Source organism: Centruroides sculpturatus, unplaced genomic scaffold (genome assembly GCF_000671375.1).
Source record: "Centruroides sculpturatus isolate CEXI.00-Female unplaced genomic scaffold, Cexi_2.0 scaffold1093, whole genome shotgun sequence".
Lineage (NCBI taxonomy): Eukaryota > Metazoa > Arthropoda > Arachnida > Scorpiones > Buthidae > Centruroides > Centruroides sculpturatus.
Window position 1 is genome coordinate 180,390 of NW_019385281.1, and position 22,210 is coordinate 202,599.

The 22,210-nt window shown below is 34.5% G+C and overlaps 3 protein-coding genes across 3 annotated transcripts in view; 2 read left to right on the top strand and 1 right to left on the bottom strand.

Annotated features, from left to right (window-relative positions):
• Positions 1 to 1,843, top strand: part of LOC111637131 (probable phosphorylase b kinase regulatory subunit alpha) — a 77,754-nt gene extending 75,911 nt beyond the window's left edge. Inside the window, exons 39-42 of the mRNA XM_023382547.1 lie at positions 3 to 161; positions 776 to 829; positions 896 to 1,099; positions 1,165 to 1,843. Of these exons, the coding sequence (XP_023238315.1) occupies positions 3 to 161; positions 776 to 829; positions 896 to 1,099; positions 1,165 to 1,371 (624 nt within the window). The 3' untranslated portion in view covers positions 1,372 to 1,843. The remainder of the gene's footprint in view (positions 1 to 2; positions 162 to 775; positions 830 to 895; positions 1,100 to 1,164) is intronic.
• Positions 1,844 to 2,178: 335 nt separating this feature from the next.
• Positions 2,179 to 4,781, bottom strand: LOC111637134 (39S ribosomal protein L22, mitochondrial-like). Its single transcript, XM_023382551.1, has 6 exons — positions 4,749 to 4,781; positions 3,039 to 3,289; positions 2,819 to 2,884; positions 2,670 to 2,747; positions 2,535 to 2,604; positions 2,179 to 2,465 (listed from the first exon to the last, which is right to left on the bottom strand). The coding sequence occupies exons 1-6, from the start codon at positions 4,756 to 4,758 to the stop codon at positions 2,248 to 2,250; spliced, it is 693 nt and encodes a 230-aa protein (XP_023238319.1). The 5' UTR covers positions 4,759 to 4,781; the 3' UTR covers positions 2,179 to 2,247.
• Positions 4,782 to 4,822: 41 nt separating this feature from the next.
• The window catches only part of LOC111637132 (gem-associated protein 5-like), a 28,722-nt gene continuing 11,334 nt past the window's right edge, over positions 4,823 to 22,210 (top strand). The window contains exons 1-9 of the mRNA XM_023382548.1: positions 4,823 to 5,151; positions 8,402 to 8,583; positions 8,683 to 8,800; positions 9,102 to 9,310; positions 9,374 to 9,530; positions 12,601 to 12,697; positions 13,931 to 14,043; positions 17,506 to 17,591; positions 17,664 to 17,740. Coding sequence (XP_023238316.1) covers positions 4,861 to 5,151; positions 8,402 to 8,583; positions 8,683 to 8,800; positions 9,102 to 9,310; positions 9,374 to 9,530; positions 12,601 to 12,697; positions 13,931 to 14,043; positions 17,506 to 17,591; positions 17,664 to 17,740 — 1,330 coding nt within the window. The 5' untranslated portion in view covers positions 4,823 to 4,860. The remainder of the gene's footprint in view (positions 5,152 to 8,401; positions 8,584 to 8,682; positions 8,801 to 9,101; positions 9,311 to 9,373; positions 9,531 to 12,600; positions 12,698 to 13,930; positions 14,044 to 17,505; positions 17,592 to 17,663; positions 17,741 to 22,210) is intronic.

The window sequence follows — 22,210 nt, forward strand, 5'->3', positions numbered from 1 at the left end:
AGAGAAGTGCCGTAGACAATTTCGTAGGTAAAGATGTTCAAGACGAAGTCGGAACGGAATCCGAAAGACACGGTCAGTGGCTGAGGAGAAGACGTCTGGACGGAGCATTAAATCGCGTTCCGCGCAACTTCTATCCTCAAATCTGGAGCGTATTAGAGAAGGTAATGTTGGATCTGTTGTTTCAAAAAACTGTTGCAAAAATTCTATGATGTTGTTAACATCTTATTTATAAAGAAAATGAAAAAACACTACACAAGGTATCTTTACTCCTTTATATAAGTCAAATTAAAGTAAATAAAACTTTACATTAATCAAAGTGTTACAAAGAACTTCTTAATGTTTTCAAGATCATTTGTCATCTTTATACCATCATCATTCTGTTAATTAATTGTCAATTGAACAAATTCTTTACTTATTCTTTACTTTAATACTTAACAAATATTATCAAATTCAGAAGAATAGAACCATTCTATTCTTCTGAATTTGATAATATTTTTTAAACAATGCCTTTATACTTTTGAAGTACTGTTTAAAAGATAAAAAGCACTAAAAGTATGAAACAGTAGCTAAATTGAAGAGTGTAGAAAGTGTATAACAGATTTGAAAGAAATTTGTTCAACTGATGATCATTATTCAAAAACATCTTTGATATGTTGATGATGTGAAGATGAAAATCAATCATAGAGAGGAGTTTACATTAAAAAGTGTTTAATGTTTTTGTTGTTAAGCTAGATACCAAACTGCTTTTAACAAGTTAAATTCTTTATATTTCTAGTGTCAAGGATTATCGGTGGAAGGAAAAGTTCTCAACCAGCAATTAACCGGGGAGGTGAGTCCTTATCGTCACAAATGCAGACTCGTCAAAGTTTTATATTTTGAAAATTACTCTTAACAGATGACGCCGGGAGAACTAAAATTCGCCCTTCAGGTCGAACAGGTTTTAAACAGCATACCCCAACCAGAATACAGGCAGTTAATGGTGGAAGCATTGATGGTGTTGACGCTAATAGTCGAACACAATGCCGTGCAGTGTCTGGGAGGGATAATAAACGTGGAACATCTCGTACACAAAGCCAATCAGATATTTCTAGAAGACCAGGTTGGTATTTCAAAGTTCTCGAGAATTTTTACAAGCCGAAACTGAGCCTTTCGTTTTTAAAACAGAGAAAAGTGGACGGAGACGGCACGCTGTGTTGTGCCGCAAAAGAATCCGAACGGGTGAGCGCCTGTGGCGGGGCGGCGGGAATCTGCCAGCACTTCTACGACAGCGCACCCAGCGGCTGTTACGGAACCATGACCTACATGATCCGGTCGGTGGCCTCCACGCTAAACTGTTTCCCGAAGGACGAGGTGGATTGCACCATCAGTTGAGATAAAATTATATTAATATTCGTTTGAACGAAAAAGAAATAATTTAAGATGACTTTGCAGTATCAAATTCGAAAAATCATACTTACGTGTATAAAAAAAAAAAAATCAAATTTGCATGAATTTTCCCAACATCATTGAAGAGTTCCTCATCTAGAAATTTTATCAGTGTTTTTTTTTTTTTCTAGAAGGGTTGTTCTGTATATACTTTTCTTTGATCGAGAATCAAACGAGAGATCAGTTTCTTTTTTTCATTCGGGCTTGTTTATATTTTATATCAGTTTTTAGTCCTTCATTTATGTTGTTTAGGAAGATACATTTACTTAGTGATTTGTGTATATTAAAATTTTAAAGCGTATCCTAAGAATAGTGATTTTAATTTGAAAATTAGTAATGAAAATTTCGGATAAGAGCCTTACTAACGTGCTATATTCCCGAATTATATTGTTATTTATGTAAAAAAAAAAAAGAAAATGAAACTATATTTTGTTTATAGGAGAATTGTATCCTGTGATAAGCATTGTTTATTCTGTAGTCATTAGGAAATGTATTATTACGTCGCCTGAATATTTTATCTTAATGCGGAGTTGTTTAATTCGAAATAAAGCAAAATTTTTAAGTTTCCGAATTAAAAATATGCAACTTGGAAAGTCTGTACGATTATTATTTCCAAGAATATGTATATTGTCTGTATAATCAAACTTTTTGTCTCAGTTGTATACTTAAGAGCAACTTATGTTAATTTTGTGGTAAATTCTATACAAATGGAATTTTTGATCTGTGCCAAGACGGAAATAATATGTATTTTCGTCAATAATTTATGGAATTTATTACAGTAATAAAGTAACTACTAGAACAAAATAATGATGATTTGTGTCATTACAACGATCCCATAATTCTACGATCTCTCAACTCCTGAATGTACTCTTGTAATTTCTCGTATCCGGTGGCTTCCGGCGGGTAGTAGTGTTTGGGCGGAGGACCTTCAACCAGTCTGACAAAATAGTGACAATATCTATATTTGACCACTCCAAATCGCATTCTAGCATGTTTCCTAAGACCCTTGATGTATCTTCCCTTTCCAACAAACGATTCCCCTACGGAAGAACCATACATCATCAAAAGGAATCGCCGGGTTCGACCGGCAAAGCCAAAAACGTACTTACCGATCCACAGGTTCGACCTGTATTCCACGTGATGCTCGTTAACTGCTAATTCTTGCGCTTCTTTTAAAACCTGAAATTTAAGATGGTAATTTTATATTCCATTTTAAATTTGAAATTTATGCCACAAGAACTAACTTCGATAATAATGTGGGCGCCCTTTTTCGGCACGTGAGAGAGCTGCTTGATGGCTTCATCCACCGACATTCCTCTTATCTACAAGAAACGGAAACGATAAAGTCTCAAAGACGTGGTAACAGAAGAGAAAATACAATAAGTATACTAACTCCGGCAGCCAAATATTGCATGTTTTTTGGACTGTATTTGATGTTGTCTCGGTTGTGACAGACCCACTAAAAAATGCAGAAAAAGAAATTTAGACAAAATACCAAAAAACCACAATGTTATCCCGAAATTCGGCTCTCGACACACCGACAATTTGGTACAATCGTAAATGCGGGAACGTCGCATTCATCCAAAATTTAAAGAAGAAACGGTCCTACTTACGGCAGGTCTCCGAGGTTCGTGAGGTTCCTGCGGAGGAAACATTTCTTTATTTTTTTCTAACCAGATGCCGGCGCCCGGAATTTCTTTCTTACTGAGGAGAGCGGACGAGTGGAAGTGTTTTATCTGTCCGTTTGCATTACGCCACCTCGACGCGTCGAGCGCGGAGGTAATCCGCACGTTACTGGAGAGGAGATCCCAATTCTTTGCCGGAGTCCGCGAGTTTATCGTATTTAGAAGTCGCCTAAAGAGACCTGAAAAATTAAGATTAAAGTTAATTCTTTTTCTTCCTCTAGAGAAGAAAATTTGGAATAGAATACCAGTTTCACACCATAACTAAATTATAGCTCGGTCCAAAAACTCTCGGACTGCTCGAAAGAGTTACGATCCGGACGCAGAGGTCGAGTTATGCATCTCATTTCTCTTCGTAACGACCCACAAGAAACCACAGAAATGTATGCAAAAGTCCTCTAATTTGCAGAGAAGGCCTAAAAGCCTAATTAGATTAATCTTTTATTGTATGCTACGACTAGGCAGGTCGCGGCATACAATAAAAGATTGCGTAAAGGAACGGTGTCCTGGTAGGTGGAGAAAACCGAAAAATATTTAAATTATTACCATTCCATTATGTATCGTAACGTAAGTCGTAACCTCCGACGAAATTCCGAGTTACGTCCAAAATTTTGGGAATTCTCTGTACGTTCGGACTTCAACGTATTTTTATGTGAAGATGTCGTAACACATTACAAAATAAAGATCCGGGAAAAAAGTAATCGGACATTATTACAAAATGAACAAAAATTAGTGTCGTGTTATATTTTATCATCATTCTTTTATATAACGGAATACCGTACCGTCATTTCGACGCCATGTTGGATCTAGCGGCTCTATCAAAGGGCGCTATTCGTTTCCCGGCAGTGCCAATTTGCCAATGTTTCGGCATTTTCGTCCGTGCCAAAGGGTGGCATTAAATACGGGTAAACAAATACAGCTGTCCCTTGATAGTCCGACGTTTTGTAATCCGACATGCTCAGTAGTCCGACGCACCTCCCGTCAAGGTATCCGTCCCCGTTATGTGTCTGTTGCACAGAAGCATGTTGCGACGTGAAATCTCCCCACCCAATTCTTACACGATGACACACATTTCGTGTGTTTTCCATGAGCAGTTCTGTTTGAACAGTTGGAGTAGGGAATATTGTAGGCTACTGCTAGCAAAACAATGCCAAATATGTAATCACTTTCGGTAATCCGGACACTTTTGGTAATCCGACACCCCTTTGGTCCCATACCTGCCGGATTATCAAGGGACGGCTGTACTGTATTGGCAGTTTAAAACTTCGTAGACTGGCGCTTCCGTTTTCAACGTGGCGTGGGAATGACGGTGGTGCGCTTAATCCGCACCGGTATTTCTGTAATTACCGAATGGCCATTTTTAAATAATATATGTAATACCTGCACGTATTAGGCACGCGAGAATATTAAATTTCTTATATAAAGTTGGAAAACACGGGTTATATTAGTCGAATCCTTATTTTAACACGTGCCGACGGAACAAAACCGTAATGATGCCGCCATCTTGTTTTTCTGATCGACAAATGCTTAATTGACGTCTTGACGGTTTAAATATTCATAAAAATTACTTCTACGATACAAAAAATAATAAAATTCACATCAAAACATCAAATTTCGAGAGCAAAAACAAATCATACTCACACGCCGCCATCTTTGCCCACTTCGCTAGCCCACTTATCGCCAAAATCAAATAATCCGGCAGTAGCGGCGGAAGAAGCACGTGGTTGTCGTATGTGTTGACTTCGGCGGGACAATGAGCGGGATAAGCGTGGGTCCCTCTCCGAATTGGTATTGTAGCCGAATTATCGATTGTAATAAGGAAAATATCGTGGCTTACGGTGCCAGAGGGAACGTCTGTTTGTTAGACGGCAGAGAATTCCCTCCGAAATATTTAGACGTCATCTCTGCTCATCAGGATAGAGTGACGTCTTTGGCATTTTCGTCCTCGGATCATCGGTTATTAGCCACTGCTGCCGAAGATAATAAAGTCAAGATATGGAATGTGTACACTAAGGAATGCTTGTTTTGTGTGACAAATATAGAAGTAAGATGATAAATCTGTTTTATGTATACAATGTGTAGTTTAAGCTTTGTTGTTGAATGAAAATACCAATATATTTGTGTCAGGTATGGGTTAAAGTTAAGGAAAGGGTGTATACTGCTCTTTTAATTACTTAGGTGAAATGTGATGAGTGATGGTGGCGATTCGGGGTGGGGAAGGGCACTTTGAAAACAATTTTTACCTCTGACCGATACCGTGCCGGCTTCTGGTGCCTACTCGATCGTTTGTGGAATACTTGACGTTACGTAGTTGGGGGCTTGTCCCTACCCTGCACCGAGGTGCTTATTGAGTGTGTGACTGTGTGTTGAGGAACGGTTGATGCTTGTCTCTTGCCTCGACTGACACAGAGTATGAAGAATAGCGGTAATACTGGCTTGAGGTAAAAGCTGTTTTCGGAATGCTCTTCCCCATTTTGGAACCACCACCACATGTCTCATTTTACCTAATTACTTTCTAAATAATTAAAACACAGTAGATACCCATTCCTTAACTCTAACTGGTACACTATATACTTATACTTGCCAGCCTTTAGAATGGGGAATAGATGGGATGTTGTTAAAAGACACTGACAGCATAAAAGGCAAAAAAATTATTGGTATTTATGTTTAAGCAATACACTAACATTTTCACTATTCATATTATCTGTTCGTACGATATCTTATAAAGTTATTGCCATGAACACTGTCAAGAGAATGACAATAGCTTTATACTTTTTAATGTCACAATTTAAAAAAGATCAAATATTATATGGGACGTGTCGTAAATGTACACCTAGATTTATGACATATACTGTCTTGACATGTCACGAGTCTTGTTATTGTCCGATGAGTTCCTCCTGTTGTTTGTCTTTGCGTGATGTTTTGCTTTCTTAATAATTGCTTTTGTTACAGTGTACTTATGACAGCAGTTATATAATTGCACTTGCTATTGTCTTTCACTACAATTTTTAAGGACAATGTTTTCTGGTTATGATTTAGTTTCTATCTCTGCCTTACTTTTTCTTATCATGCTGAATATCTTTTCCTTTGTAAAACATTGCTTTGTGGCAAAATTATCGTCAGACTTACTGTTTTACAAAGATTACAAATTTTTGTAAAATTCCACAAATCTCAAAGAATTATCTTGTATTTTTTCTTGAGAAAGTTCATACCATATGACCTGTATATTCTTAAGTGATCTTCTCTTTAGCCAAATTTGCTATTAGAATTATTTACATTCAGAACCCCCAAGAGCTGGGAATTTTTTCTTGGGTCTGGAGAAAACTTAAGGCCATTGTTTATATCTGCATATATATAAACACACATATATTCTACCAACAATAGCAAAATAACACCCGAAAGGCCAAAGGTGTCGGCCATTAAATTTGAGGAATGAGCCCTCCGAAAGAAAATTCTGGCTAAGCGCCTGAAATTGGCTATATTGAATGCTATACTGAAATTGGCTTATAATCTATTCAGTATGCTGTAGAACCTCTCTTGTAATGTAAGGCCGAGACTCCACTATCGTAAAAATGGTGTAAAAACCCCTCGCCGTAAAAGCTTTTAATGACGTGACCCTGATATTTTATGCTTGAGCAGGTCATAAAACCAGTGTAAAAGCGAGTTGAGCAGTGTTCAACTTTGGACGCGAATACGGCCGTAAAACGGTACCATCCACCAATTAGAAGTCAGTTAAATCTAGGTCATTGTGACGCGGTGTGAAAATGGCGGAAAATGAGCTTTTGTGTACGTTCCCTCGTGGCTACTCTAGAATAGATCCAGAAAGATTTATCGAAAACATCCGAAAGTATTCGTATATCTACGACAAGAAGTATCCCAATTATAATAATGGATGCCTAAATCACACGATACGAACAACCAAAGGAAAATCTTTTAATTTAGAGGAGTATATAATGAAAAAAGCTAAGCTTAATAAGTGCTGTATATTATCTTAATTAATAATACGATAATAAAAGTTAATATGTGAAAGTAAAGACATTATTTTTACTACATTTGTAATTATAGTACAGAAAAAAACTTGTAGAATATAATCATTGTCTTTATAACTTCGATAGTACCAATTCAATTCAATTCAATATTTTATTGTTGTACAAGGAAGTACAACACCGGTACCGCATGTAGCACAACCGGTAACAAATGCGAAAACAAATACATGAAGTACAAAGTGTTAGAAGTAGATTGATTAAACAGATAGTATAAATTTGAGATATAACTTATGATAAATTTCATACATAAAATTGGTAATAAAACAAGACATTTTACATTGATATAATTAAGACAAATTAATTAAAACTTCGATAGTACCATCGCTGTAAAAACTTTGCTTGCGAGACCTCCACCGCAATCCAGACGCAAATGCAAATAGGTCATGTGATTAAAAGTTTTTACGGCCACGATTTTTACGCTAGTGGAGTCTTGACCTAAAGCACTAAATATGATCCAAATAACACATTACTTTTTGGTTATTCGTTTAAATTAAAGACTTCGGAAGTCGAAATATCTGCAAAGCTGTTTTACCGTTGTGAAAATCACACAGGTAATATTAATTTCACATAGAGTATTAAATAAGTAAATATTAAAAGATGATAAAAGACAGGATAAAAAAAATGCTGACAAAATCACATTTTACTTTTTACTTATCAAACATTGTTTAAAGTGTTTGGCTACAGCTAATGATTGTAGAAAGAAAATAGATCAACAATAATGTTAATATTTTGATGGGTTTTTTTAATTGCTTATTTTATATTTTGGGGTAAGTCATAAATTGAATTATTTAATTTTTTGTAAGAAAATTTTGATCATTTTTCTTCTTGCTCACATGCTGAAGAAGCCATGTTTGAATTGTATACACATCAAAAATGAAATAAGGAGCTAGCATGGTATAAAGTGAACTTTAATCCATGATAATTTGTGAGAAAGATACTTTCTGCTAATTCACTATAAACTTTTTGCTAATATTCTCACGTCTGCATTGCCACAGTCTTAGATACACACCACCAAAACACTTGTTTACATCACTGATTGGCTTATCTATTGCAAATGTTCATTCTTATAGTCTAATTAGTCTATTGTAATTTGAGTATTTTCCATTGAATTTCATGTTGTTATGAAGAATTTATAAAGTGATTGTATGCTAAATCAAGGGTATGCATACTCTTAATTTCACAGAGCATATTTATTATCAGAATAGTTAATTGTAATAATTTGATATCTTTTTTATTTTGAAATTTTAGAAAGTGGTTTGCGTCGATTGGCATACAGGATTAGATAATGTGGTTTACATAGGAAGTGAAAAGTCGGGTTTATTTGTTTGGGATGCCGTCAAGAAGTCTCTTGTGCCGTTAAAGACTAACGAGAAAAGTTCCGTTCTCGTAATAAAATCGTGTCCGTACGATTCAAATTGGATTGCGGTTGGGTGAGTGAATTAATTAAGAAATTACATATTTAATTAATTATTAGAATAATTTGTTTAAAGTAAAGTAAAGTAATTAGGTATAATTTTGTCATATTTCAGATATAAAGGAGGATTGGTTGCCATTTTAAGTGTCTGCAATAGCCAAATTATCAAAAAGTTTAGAGGTCATGATAATGATATTATTTCTTTGTCGTGGTCAGTTTGTGATAAGGAAGAGGTAAATATTTTGTGCAAGTAATTATTATATGTAATTTTATATACATGTTGGTCACATTGTCACGTGATAAATATTGGCCTGGAGTCGACATTACAGAGGATCCGTCTTCGTATTTGATTCGGATCCTTGTAACTTTTTCTAGGTTAGATACCATTCTGTTTGGAGATCCACGATTGCTGTTCTTGTGCATTGGGGTGCATTTTTCATGTCTAATTTATGATATTAAAATATCATCATTGTAGCGCATGCAGACATTGTAACAATGTTTATTTCATTTTCTTTTAAATGTTTTTACTTTTAGAATGATGCTTCCCTCGGATTTCTTTCCACCAGCAGTCGCGATAAATCAGTTCGAATTTGGAATATAGAAAAGGAAAAATGCGATCATGCATTCACGATACCTCAGATTCATAAAACTAGTCATTACGAAGAATCGAACCGAAGTCGTCACTGGTCTTCCGTGATTTGGTATCCGGATTCGACCCAGCTGTTGTTATTAACGACATTTACGTAAGTTTCGAATATTAATATTTTTGTTTTATAAATGTTTAATGACAATATGTATATATTTAGAGGTGAGTTACTTATCTGGGATCTAAAAAAGAAAGGAAAGAAAAAGTGGGAAGTGTTCAAAACTGAAGAAACCGAAGGACACAACAAATGCATTTTTAATGCTTTAATTGTGAAATCTAGTAGAGAGACTGTCTACACAATTTCTCTTGATCGTCAGGTAATGAAAAACTTCTGTCTGATTCTTTAGAACTAATCTAATTTTGATTTTTCAGCTAAGTTGCTTTATTAACGAAACTGTTATGGCAAAGAGTCTGTATAGGGTTACTACTAATGTATACACACTACACTGTACTACTGTACATAAAAAATGATAATGTAGCTCGAGTACTTGTTAAAAATACATCAAAGGTGCTCCAAAGCTAAATGTAAATAAATGCCAAAGAGAAATTTGGTTATTACTAAAGCATAAATCTGTATCATATTAAATATTAAGCAAATGTCTCTCGATTGATTGTACAACTGGGTAGCAAAGTTTTCATCTTGCATGTGAGATTAAATGCTGCATTCTGGGGTTATCATTTGTTACCCTCTCATCTATGCTAGTGTATTCTTATGGATTGGTCCAATAAAACGTGGAGAAAATTTGAGGTGAGCCACACGTTGTGGTATTACCTTGCTTTTTATCTAAAAATTTAAGATTTGTAAGAAACAATTAAGTTAAAATTTGACTTAAAGGAAACCTAATTGGTAATGCGCTACTGTATCGAGTGTGTCAATGGATCTGGCAAATTTCCATTTAAGACCTGCAGTTTTTCTGTTAACAAATTGTTAATGTTTTGCTAATCAGTCTTGTTCACAGTTTTTTTTTTTATGTTGGTATTGACTGCTATTTAAGCTTTGATCAGCTAAGTTGCTATAATTGGTGCTTGCTTCGATAACAAAAGTCTGGATCTGGTATTATATTGACCCCAAATTGGAAAGTTGTTTTCCATTGGATTGCAGCATAGTATCGGGGAATTGTCATCTTTGCCAACCTTGCGCAAATAACATAAGAATGGGATATATGAGGTTGTCTTCATTTTACAGTTACTTTAGATAGAGATAGAATAACCAGTTTTAATATACTAAAATCTGTTTAATTTAATTGTACATACTCTTCTTTAACATAATCATAATTTAGAGTGGCATTTTTTTCATTTTTTGATGGAAAAATCTTTCTGGATTTCCTTCCATTCCAATGTGATAGCTTGAACTTTAGCATCTAATGAAAAGCATCAACCTTTTCATGTCGCCTTCAGTTTTGGGAATGACTGAAAAGTTGGTGTTAGATCTGTGCAGAATAAGGTGTGACTTTGGGTTTTTGATGTTTCCTTACTGCAGCATTATAGCAATGAAAAAAAAGATAGTTTTTTTTTGTAAAGTACTACTGTTTATTTTTATGCTTTTTTACAACGATTATCGACACGATTGTGTGCTGGAAATAGCCGTTTACCTAATGGGTACTTTACATGGATTTGCAATTATGTGCCAGGCCTGGACTTTAAGCGTGCATCGGAAGAAATAATTACAAAGTTAGTCAAACAAAACAATCCAATATTTAATAATAACTCTAATAATGACTATGTACAAAATTAGTAACAATCAAACAACAATTTATTCAAAGAAAATCAGCAATAATAATCAACCTGACAAAATTCAAATCAATCTATTTGCTAACTTAAATCTATTCCCCTTTGGAATTTGACTTAATTTTCAGACTTAACCTATATATGTACAAAAAGTCTTAGGAACTAAGATCCTAACCGTCACCTCAATATACTAGGAACCTTTTTCCTCAACTATCAAGACTTTCTCTAATCTTCGATCCAGAAATCGAATAACTTCAAAACGCCTTGGAACAACTTTATCGCTATCGGACACCTCTCTCGTTCGCTGCTACGAAGCTCACCATGCTCGTTGCTAACAGAAGCTCACCTCGGTCATCTTTGCTTGAGGTACTGGCTTTATACTATGAAATGATGTCACAATTCTGATTGAGACACTCCCTCATTTACATATTTATCTCTAACATTGAACTCTTCCTTTTTGTCTGGCAGCCTATTTCCCAAGAATACTCGCTAACTCACTAACCTTTTACATTATTCTTTCTGACAATATTTCGGGATGTTTTACCCTTTAAGGTTTAGCAAGTTCCTTAGTTGTGCTTGTGGGGTCTTCCCCCTCTTCTCAGTGAGGACTTACTTTTTTCCACTCGGGAGCGCAACTGTGTGCAAGTTTTTTCCTATGGTGCTTCTTCTCATTGGTGAGTTGGTTTTTTCTTTCTTCTGTTTTTAAGTTTCTAAGGTGAGTGGTGAGGAAACCTTCATTCTAACAAAACATAAGGCCCAAACAAACAAAATAGAATAAAAAGTAAAATAAAAAGTAACTAAAATAATGCTCGGACTTGGTTCCTTACATTTTTATCTTTAATGCAGAAATTAACTGAGAAACTTGAAACACATGTCACAAAAGTCCTTTTAACTTAGCAGATTATTCTTTAATAAGCAAAGATAATATGTTTGGTCATTTTTTAATGGCCATCTTCAGGCTATTTGTACAAGAGTGAATGCTCTTATTGTAACAGAATGTAACAGATTGACTATGTATGTACCAAACTATATTTAAATTTATGATTTTTGTTATCACTGGTTAAAAATTACATAGAAATGACAATATAATAAACATATACAAGAAACAAGATTACATACTACATACCAAGCAAGCAACAATGTTTTATATTAAACTACACTCTACAAGCTTGAGATAATGTCTCTGTAATTTATAGATTTCTCCAAGATAAGGGTTTCACAAACCACTTCAACCAAGTCACAAATGAACAGTGGATCACCTAGGTTCCTGTCCACTTCTTATCCTGTAAATATCACCGTTGTGTGCCAAAATATTTTGTCTTTCTGATTAAACAATATAGATTGCATCTCAAAAAAAATGACTAGGCCAGTCTGCAGATCATCTGATGCATAACCATGTTCTACTGGTGATCCACAGACCATATTTTGAGAATTGCTGGTCAGCACTACTTTTGGGGTAGAGGGAATAGTTTAGAACTTTCCAACTTGCAGAGAATATCTATTAGTAGAATATTGGACCTCTGGTTGACTAAGATTGAAGGAAGTGCCGAAAGATTAACATTTTTCATTAGATGTCCAAACTAATTTTATACAGATAGAGATATCATTTATCAATTGGCTCTTCTAAGCTTTTTGATTTATAATATATATATTTTTCAGATTGTTTTGTGGGACCTGAACGAAAAGAAATCAATATGTTCCCTGCCGACCATCGGAGGATTTTGCTATGCCTTGGAAGTGTGTCCTCAAGATGTCGGTATGTATAAATTTTAAATTTGGAAAATGATGTTATAATTTTACTGCTATAAAATAGTATTAAAGTGGTTTTTGCTTTAATATTGATTATAATTATAAAATATCAAAATATACTGGAGAATGTAATTTATTGAAGTACATTATTTGTGTTTCAATGTGCTTTGTGATTTTTGACAATTTAATGGGTGTGTAGCCAAGTAAAGTGGCTTTAATTAGGAACAAACTGGCAATATATTTTGTTTGGAATGAAATTAGCTATGTCATTGGCTTGCTTATTTGACTATGTTAAAGTCTCTTTACCAGGCAATACACCCACTGTCTATGTTTATGCTTACGGCAACAAATCTCAAATACTTAGCATTATAAAGAACATTAACGTGGGGCAATCGTAATTAAAGAGGAAGTGTTTGGAGCCCCATATAGAAAGGATTATCAAGCAAATCTCGGCCAAACTTGGTACATATACTGTATTGAGTATGTGATTTTGATTTTTTTTAAGAATTTTACTTCAAAATTCAGCCACTTTGGAAGAAATTTGGTGCTATTTTGCTTTGTTCACATGAAAATTATGTATGTTTTCTACCAAATTTGGAGTATAAAAGGAGTTGCAAAATGTTCTTCACAATCCTTCGATGGGCGACAGGTGAACACATTTGGCACTCACCCAATCACGAGCTTTATGTGAAACTCTTTTTAGCAACAAAACTGTAATGCCAGCTTGACATATAAGGAATTTTGGCATTTAAAAGGTTCCCACAACTACTGGGAATTGGAAAAATGTACTTAACACACACATTAAGAACCAAATTTTGCCATATTAGCTGAATTTTTAAATAAAAATTTTTTTCAGAAATCGAAACTGCGTACTTGGGACAGTACAACAAATTTTCCTATAGTTCTTTTTACAGACATACATAATTGTTTTCTGAACACTTTAATTATGATCACTCTGTATATATGTGAAGAAAACATTAAATATAAAATACTTATCTTTTTCATTAATAATTTGGTCTTTAAAATGTACACATAAAAAGTCTTCATGCTCGAAGCAAGGTTTAAATCCAACAAACTAGGGAAGATGTTTTAACGTCCTCTGCAGCCAGATTGGTTGTGTGCGTTAAGGCATAAAAACATTTTTTTATTCGATTAATGAATTATTCGTGTTTTAAATATATACAGAATAACGATTAAAAAAAATACCTTAGTGCATCAACCATCTCTTGTTTTTAATTAGGACAGTTAGCAGTGGGTTCTGGCGAAGGCATAATTCGCATTCTGAATACGACGAAGCCCGGAATGCCGTGCATAAGTACTTTTTGGCAAGGAATTAAAGGAAAGGTGATAAATGTAAGTAACTTATTTGAAAGTTGAAATTCATAAAATAAACCCATTTATGTAAATGTGGAGTTTCGTTCTCAAATATATTTGAATAACTAATTTAAAAAATTTAAATATTAAAATTAAGTTTTTGAAAAATATAAGTTGTGCAAATAAACAAATGTATTTTTATAAATGAGATAAATTTGAATTTGTAAAAGACAGATAATGTGCATTCGACATTACGCACAAATGGTGCAAGAATGCACATTTTCTGAATGTGCATTCTTGCACCATGAAATGAAGTTTGACTAGTTTTCTCATTGGTGTTGTAGTGCCATGAAAGAGAGTCAATACGACTACAGACAGGTTTTCCTCAAATTAAGAAAGGTTTGTTTCTCCAGAGAGACAAATAAAATGAAAAGACTCATGCTCTGCTTTGTTCTAGAAACTAATGCCCACTTTTGCTTGATATGTACATAAAACATTAGTATTTTCTTGTACATTCAATCAAATTTCAGTATTTTTAAGCTTATCGTTTTTAATTAACTATATACAAAAGATGAAATTTGCAAATAATAAATGATAAAGAGATTACTTTATCGAGTTTTGATGTATTATAACATTCTGATGTACAGTGGAATGAGAAAATGCTAATATTTGTTGTAACTGTTATGTAAAAGTGTGGATGTGTGTGTTATTTATCTGCGGTAGCTTAGATAGTAAATCTTATTCTTTGTTGCTTTAGAAAGAATACTAACTGAGGTACTTTACTTGGGAAAATGATGTACATGTATCCCTTGCTTAACGCATGAAATTAATTGTGGCAGTCCCTTTATATACGTGGCAGAAGTTTTAATTTTTGCAGTTTTACTGGTCGTCTTTACTTAATGTAGATACCATATTTCGATTAACATGATTTTGATATATGCAGTAGGATCCAGGGATTAATTAACTGTGTTAATCAAGGGATATTAAAGTATTATTACATAAAGGTTTGGTTGTTCTCCTGTGATACTTGAATAAACAGACACAAATTTAATTTTATATATAGATTATAAGAAATAGAGCTGATTCCGGTTCATGAATTGGTTGTAAGTGTCCCATTCATCTAACAGATCAACAGAAAGTTGAACTTGATACATATATAAACATCTCAAAGCCCGATATTTTATAATGAAATGATTGAAATGATATAATGATTGATTGCTCAAATGATTGCCAGATTGCAGGGATGGTTATATTTAAATTAAATGTGTCTGGGAATGAGGGATTGGGTGGATGTCCAGGTAGCATAAATGGTGATGCATCTGTGTGAAAAGCAGCAGTTGCAGGTTTAAGTCCCGCTGTGGGTCAATTCTTTTCTTTCAAAATATTCCAAATTATTTAATAAATATAAATTTTTAATTATAATTATTAAATTTAATAAGAGGTAGTGCCTAACGTCAACTTCTAGTACCAAATTACTTGGTATTTAATTATTAATGGTAGTAGTAAAGTAGCTCAATTTAAATCTAATGATCATTTGGTCGAACTTTATATGCTTGCATCCCAATATCTATAAGCCTATTGCAAAAATCAAGTTCAAAAAGACAAGAAGAATACTTCAAAATTAAGTCAAGATTCAACTGTAGACAGTAAAATTCTTGATTTATAAACATTAAAACAACATATACTCAAAAATCATTAAGTAATACAGTATGTTAAACTCCGTGGCAAGTATTATATAATGCTAGACACACACACTTGCTGTCTGACAGCGTGTGTATTTAATATTAAGCAAGACAGTATCTTTAATAACAGATATAGTTGTGGAAATGCTTTTTGATTCGATAATGAATTATTTTCAGGCTTGAACAGACATAAAGGATTGCCAGTGCCAGATAGGAAATTACGAGATACTAATACTCTAGATTCTGACATCAGCATTTCTCTTATGTTTACAACAGAAGATGGCCCATTTACAAGTCGAAAAGGGTAGCTTTTTTCAGCCTGCATCAAATATCACAGTGAGATTATTGAGTGCAAGTGGCAGTGCAACTTTGGCATCAAACTGTCAAAATCAAATATCTACGTTATATATTTAAAATGATTAGTTAAAATATAAAAATTATATGTTGAAATATGAAGTTTTTACATTATAGAAACAGCATACAAATATAGAACATAGAACAAATGACAGAAACATACAAATATTAGTTCACAATGTTAATTAAAGGTAAGTGCATCTTTGGGTAGGTGGACAGATGGAGTGGATGGAGGAAAAAAATCTGCCCACATTTATTCATTCCGGATGTGTGCACATGTGTGGAGAGGACCATGTAAAAGGAGAGCCATCTTGCATTTTCGAGAAGGCAAGATTTCCATTGGCTCGTCTCAAACTGACAAGGTCACTAACCCAGGTGTCTGGCTATCAAAATTTCCCAGTACCACACTCATTAACAGAACTCTTTTTTTTTTGTTTTTTTGAGAGGAAACACTAATTTGTATCCATTTGTTTGATCGTAGTTGATGTGAATTTAATTTCGACAAACAAGTACTGGTGAGCCTGTTACCGGTGTGCTTCTCGGGAAACTTACCAGTAACAGGCTCGCCGGTACGTTTGTTGTTTACTGTACCCCGGTGTAGTTTCACTCTTGTTTGATTAATTTCTCTAGTGCAAAACTACAAAGAATCATATAATTTAAAGCATCCTTTTCTAATAATAAGTAGCAGGGACACTACTTGTACTGGAAAAAATGCCTTGTCTGAATACTTTCACTTCAAATTCCACTTGCAGCCCACCAGTGGCTGAATGGATAAAACCACCGAACACCGGTAGTTGGTCGTCGGTTCACGCCTGATCTGTGGCTGGCCACATGGAGTTTTCTGGGTTTCTTTTGTGTTTGTAACACCTAAATAGGGGCCAGTTTCTCATAAAATTCCTCCCGGGAGGCATTTTATCTGCGCATGTGCCACTTTACTGTGAACAGATAAACCAAAAACTAAATTCCAATTGATCTCTCGGCCCATCTGATCTCTCTTAATAATCCAGATTGTCAAAAAATATAAAAGTCAATTGGAAATTTGAATCCATTTCTGCAAATTATCTTTTAGTTACAGAAGCACTTAACTATTACGATATTATGGAACACTTACATAATTCTGAAAACTGCTCCATCAAACGTTTTGATATTGGAACTGTCCCGATTATCCCTAACTCATTGATAGTTGCAGCAGTTTTAGGATATTTAGATAATGAATATTGAAACACAGGACTTCTCTATTGTCTCTCATACTTTATTTAATGATGATATGTAACAAAATGTTTCATTTTTTATTATTTTATATTTGGTTTAGAACAAATTATTGCTTATTCTGACTTGGTGATTTATAGGGATATAAAATAAAAGAATTTTTTATAAAATATTTAAAATTTTATATAGAAACATTAATTATTTTTCAGGAGCTGATCAGAACTAATATTGTTAACTGATATGTGTTTTTGTTTAGCTCTCCTGGCATCCGAACAAGGAAGGTATGTTGGCGTTCGGCACCGAAGAAGGAAGAGTCGGTATCATCGACACCATTGGCAACAAGTAAGAAATTGTAGTGTAAATTACATCATATGGAATTATGTGAATGTGGATTTTAAAAATGATGCTTTTCAGGCCACCGATAATTTTTAAGTCTTTTCATAAAGAAAGCGTATACAGAGTCGGATGGGGACCGGATTATAAATTCTTTAGTAAGTATTACTTACAAATATTATGGTAAAATTTGAATTAAGTCTGTTATAATTTAGAATTGCATAGATGTATGCTTTATAAATGTTTTTAGCATGTGTTGAATTAATTTACATCAATCCAATTTGGATTCGATAAGACACACCAGACTGTCGTGTGATTGAAATTATGTATTGATTATGTAATTATTTTAGTTTTTATTTGAGAAATATGCAATATATGCCAATTGATATCATAACAGTCTGATATTGTCCCCGTCTGCATTCAAACGTCCTGTCATATACTACTACTGGGAAGTGCCATAAATGAAAATGGTAATCTGCAGGACTGCAGAATTGTGGCTGTGTGGGAGGAGTGACAATGGATATACCATAGCAAGTGTAGAAAGAATTTGAATATTTGTTGGATGTGTGCCCTGCAACACGAGGAGAAATTGTAACAGGAAAATATGAAACTTGGACAGTTTTCCAATGTATTAACTCCTTAGTGCATTTTTGGCTTGTGTGCAATTCAAATATGTTTTCTTCAGTATATATGGACAAGAAGACAATGATCAAAGTTTCCTTACTACTACAACTACAACAACTACTACTGCTAATACTGCTTGGCATTACACCCATGCCTTGTTTTGACCTCTCTGTCAGTTGCAGCCCAATCTTGACGATATGCACATTTCCTCCAATCACTGACTCCCATCTTCCTCATATCATCCTCCACATCATCCAGCCATCGCTTTTGTGGTCTTCCTCTACATCTCCTGCCACTCGACATCATCTGACATTTGCTCAACATGCCCCAACCATTTCAGTTTGTTACTCTTTTATTTCCACAACTATATCAGTATAACCAAACAGTTCTACCAATTCACTGTTTTTCTACACTCTCCATTGTCCTATCTCACACACTGCCTCAAATATCTTCCTTAGAATTTTCCTCTCACATCTTCTCAAGAGTTCCTCCATAGCCATAGTCATTGCCCATGTTTCCGAACGATACATCACCACCGGTCTAATAACTGATAAACAGCCACCTTCAATCTTCTATACATGCTATGGGATTTAAGAATTCTAATCAGGACCCAGTAAGGTCTATTTCCTGCTGCAATCCTTGCCTTTATCTCTTCTTTTAAGTTATCACTAGATACCAGTACTCCCAGGTATTGATACTTGAAGTTCTCACATCTCACATAGTTGACATTGTTTAACTTGATGTATTTGTCTTTCCTTGCAGCGACTTTCCTAGACAAAAGCAAGTACTGTGTTTTACTGTGGTTCACACAAAGCCCCAATTCCTCCACCTCACTTTTCAATCTACCCAATCCTTCCTCCAGCTCTCTCAGGCTATGGGACAGCATACCAACATCATCGACATAAGCTAAATTTTGGCTAACGTAGTTGAACAGATTGCCAGTTGGTGAATTGCCCTCCACCCGTCATCACTCTCTTCAGAACTACATTAAACAGCAATGTGGATAACTCATCACCCTGGCTTGATTAATTTCAACTATTTTAGTGAGGTTTCCCTCTACTTTGACTTGACATTTTGTGCTGGTGAGAGTCATTTGCATCAATCTGATTAATTTAGATGGAAACTCCATATCTATCAAAGTCCTGTACAAGGACCACCTTTTCACACTATTGTAAGCCTGCTGAAAATCCATATAGAGCTGGTAAACATTCACATTAAACTCTTAACACTTTTCCATTATTTGCTTTATAGCGTAGATGTGATGTGCCATTGATCTACCTTGCCTAAATCCACACTGGTAGTCACCCAGTCTCTCTTCTACTAGTGAAATTAGCCTCCTCGCCATAACCTTAGCTAAGACCTTATACACAGTACTAAGTAAAGATATACCACGATAGTTTTCACATATTACTCTGTTCCCCTTCTTATGAATCGGGAACACAACAGCCAGCCTCCACCGATCCAGCATCTCTTCCTTTTCTCATACTTCCACTATCAACTAGTGAACAAGCAGCATCAACAGTTCACCTGCATACTTAATCATCTCTTCTGCAATATTATCGTTTCCCGATGCCCTATTATTCTTTAGGCTCTTAATTGCCAGTCTAACTTCCTCTACTATTGGTATAGGTATTGGTATTACATCACAGCCAGCAATTATCCACTGTCACTCATACTTGGTTTCATCTTATGCTGGTATTATAGTCTCAGTAGTAGTTATTCAGCAGTTCACTAAAATATTCAGCTCACTGATCCAGGATCTGCCCTTCTCCCCTTGTAAGATTTCCATCTTTATCTCTGCAAAACACAGCACTAAGCTGAAAACCTTTCTTCTGTTCTTGTATTATTTTATAGAACTTCCTTACTTTCTGGTCTTTGTATTCTTTCTCCAGTTTCCTTATATTCCAGTTTCCAAGTTTCCTTACAGAGAATTTAATTAATTCAGTCGGCAATTTAAAAAAATCACTGAAATAGAAATGATAAACTTTATTGTTGATCCATTTTTTTTCTGCAGTACATCCTTGAACAAAAGGGAAAATTTTGCATTACTGAAAGACAATGTTATCAATTGAATTCAAGCGTTAGATTTCATACCGATCTTTGGTTAAACAAGAGAAGAACAAATTATCACATAGGCATTAATTATGTATAAGTCTCGCTATATTTGCACATATATATTATTACATTCGCTCTGTTTCTAACATCTCTCACTGGAAACTTTACTCGTTCACATCTAAGTGGTGACAAAACATTTTTACATTCTGTCAAGACCGTAATTTTCCTTTTGATATGCAAGCCACATGTTTTAATGAATAACACTATTTTTTATGCACTTTTCCACTTACTAAATGAGTATAACAGTCTAAAAATTTGTAATTTTTAAATGATTTCTTTGTATAATAGCAGGTTCTGTGCACAAAGTAGTCATGCAAGTCGAGCGAAGTAATTTTGGGTCATTCTATGTTATCATTGCTAAAGAGATTCTCTAGTTCAACTTCTAAGGGATCGGGCCACTCTGGGTCAAATTGCTTAAGTACCTGGTTTTAGCCTCATCTTTCAAAGTACAATAATAATTACTCATAATTATTTATTTGTATTTATAACTGTTTTTAAAATGTTAACCCTTAACTGGTTTCGTAAATTTTACAATCATAACTGGTATCATGGGGGCTGCGCAGCCCCCAAGCAAAATTTGCCTTTAGAGAGCAAGTTTAACAATGTGACAGTTTAAAAGTGCATAAATGCTAAATGGAACCCTTCTTTAGTATAATCAACTTTTATTTATTTATATAATTTTCTTTACTTAATTATTACAAGAGATCACAAAATTGTTACAACTTTTGGTGTATGCTTTTTTTAACAATACAAAAATCTACCCTATTGTAAGTTTTTACCAAAGATATTTTTTTTTCTTATTCTTAAGAAACTAATCTTATAAAAAAGTATCTCTTATAGCCTCTAACTATCATTTGTTAAAAAACCACAGGTAATATAATCACTTCTATTTTTAAGACTCAGGAACATTTTAACGCAATTACGTAGTTCAGTCTTGAGAGTTATCACATAGTATTTTTGTAGTACTATGCACTTTGCAAATAAATTTCAAACAACTGTTGCACTTAGTAGCATATTTACCATCTTTTTTTCCAGCACAAAATGACAACATACTCTTTTCAGGAGATTTCGGCTTGATCTAGCAATTTGTATAATATTATCTTCTATTAGCAGTTCAAATGATTCTTTGGTAGTCATTTTGAATTTTTGATGAAAGATTGAGATATCTCTGCAAAATAATTATAAAAATAAAAAAAATATAAAAACACATTTCCACAAAGAACCAACGTAACTGGTATTGTGGGGGCTGCGCGGCCCCCAGAAGGTATGTAGCTCCATCCTTGTAAGTGCTGCAGGGCCGAACATTTGGCACTCGCTAAGAGTCACGACGTAATGAGATTATGTAAAATGGCAGCTGCGCACAATATTTAGATTTTTAGAAAATTATAAAAATATGATGCGTGGGGGCCGCGCGGCTCCCATAAAACCAGTTAAGGGTTAAGATAATTTTGACATGTTAAATGAGCAGGAGGCAAACATACCGGAACCATACACGTGCACAGCTAGCCAGATGTGAAAGAGGTTCCGTCACTCCCGTGATGCTTTTCACCCTGTTATTTTATCCAGGTCAATATACCCAACTCAAATAGAAATGGATCTAAGATGCTTTAAACTAGATATTCACGTGAAAGATTCTGCCATCACATAAGTTCCACAAACAAGTAGGACAAACAAGATTTCTGTACTTTGGTCAAAAGAAACATTGCAATAAACCTGTATGATATAAACATTTTGTGATGTTTGGCATGCTTTTCTAAACATTGCGCACGATTCTGACGTTCTACCAATTGTATTTGAGATGTTACTCACGAATGTTCCTTTACGCTGCAGAGTTATTGAGATATAAGTATACTTTTCCTACACAAACATCGTGTAAAAAATATTTTTTA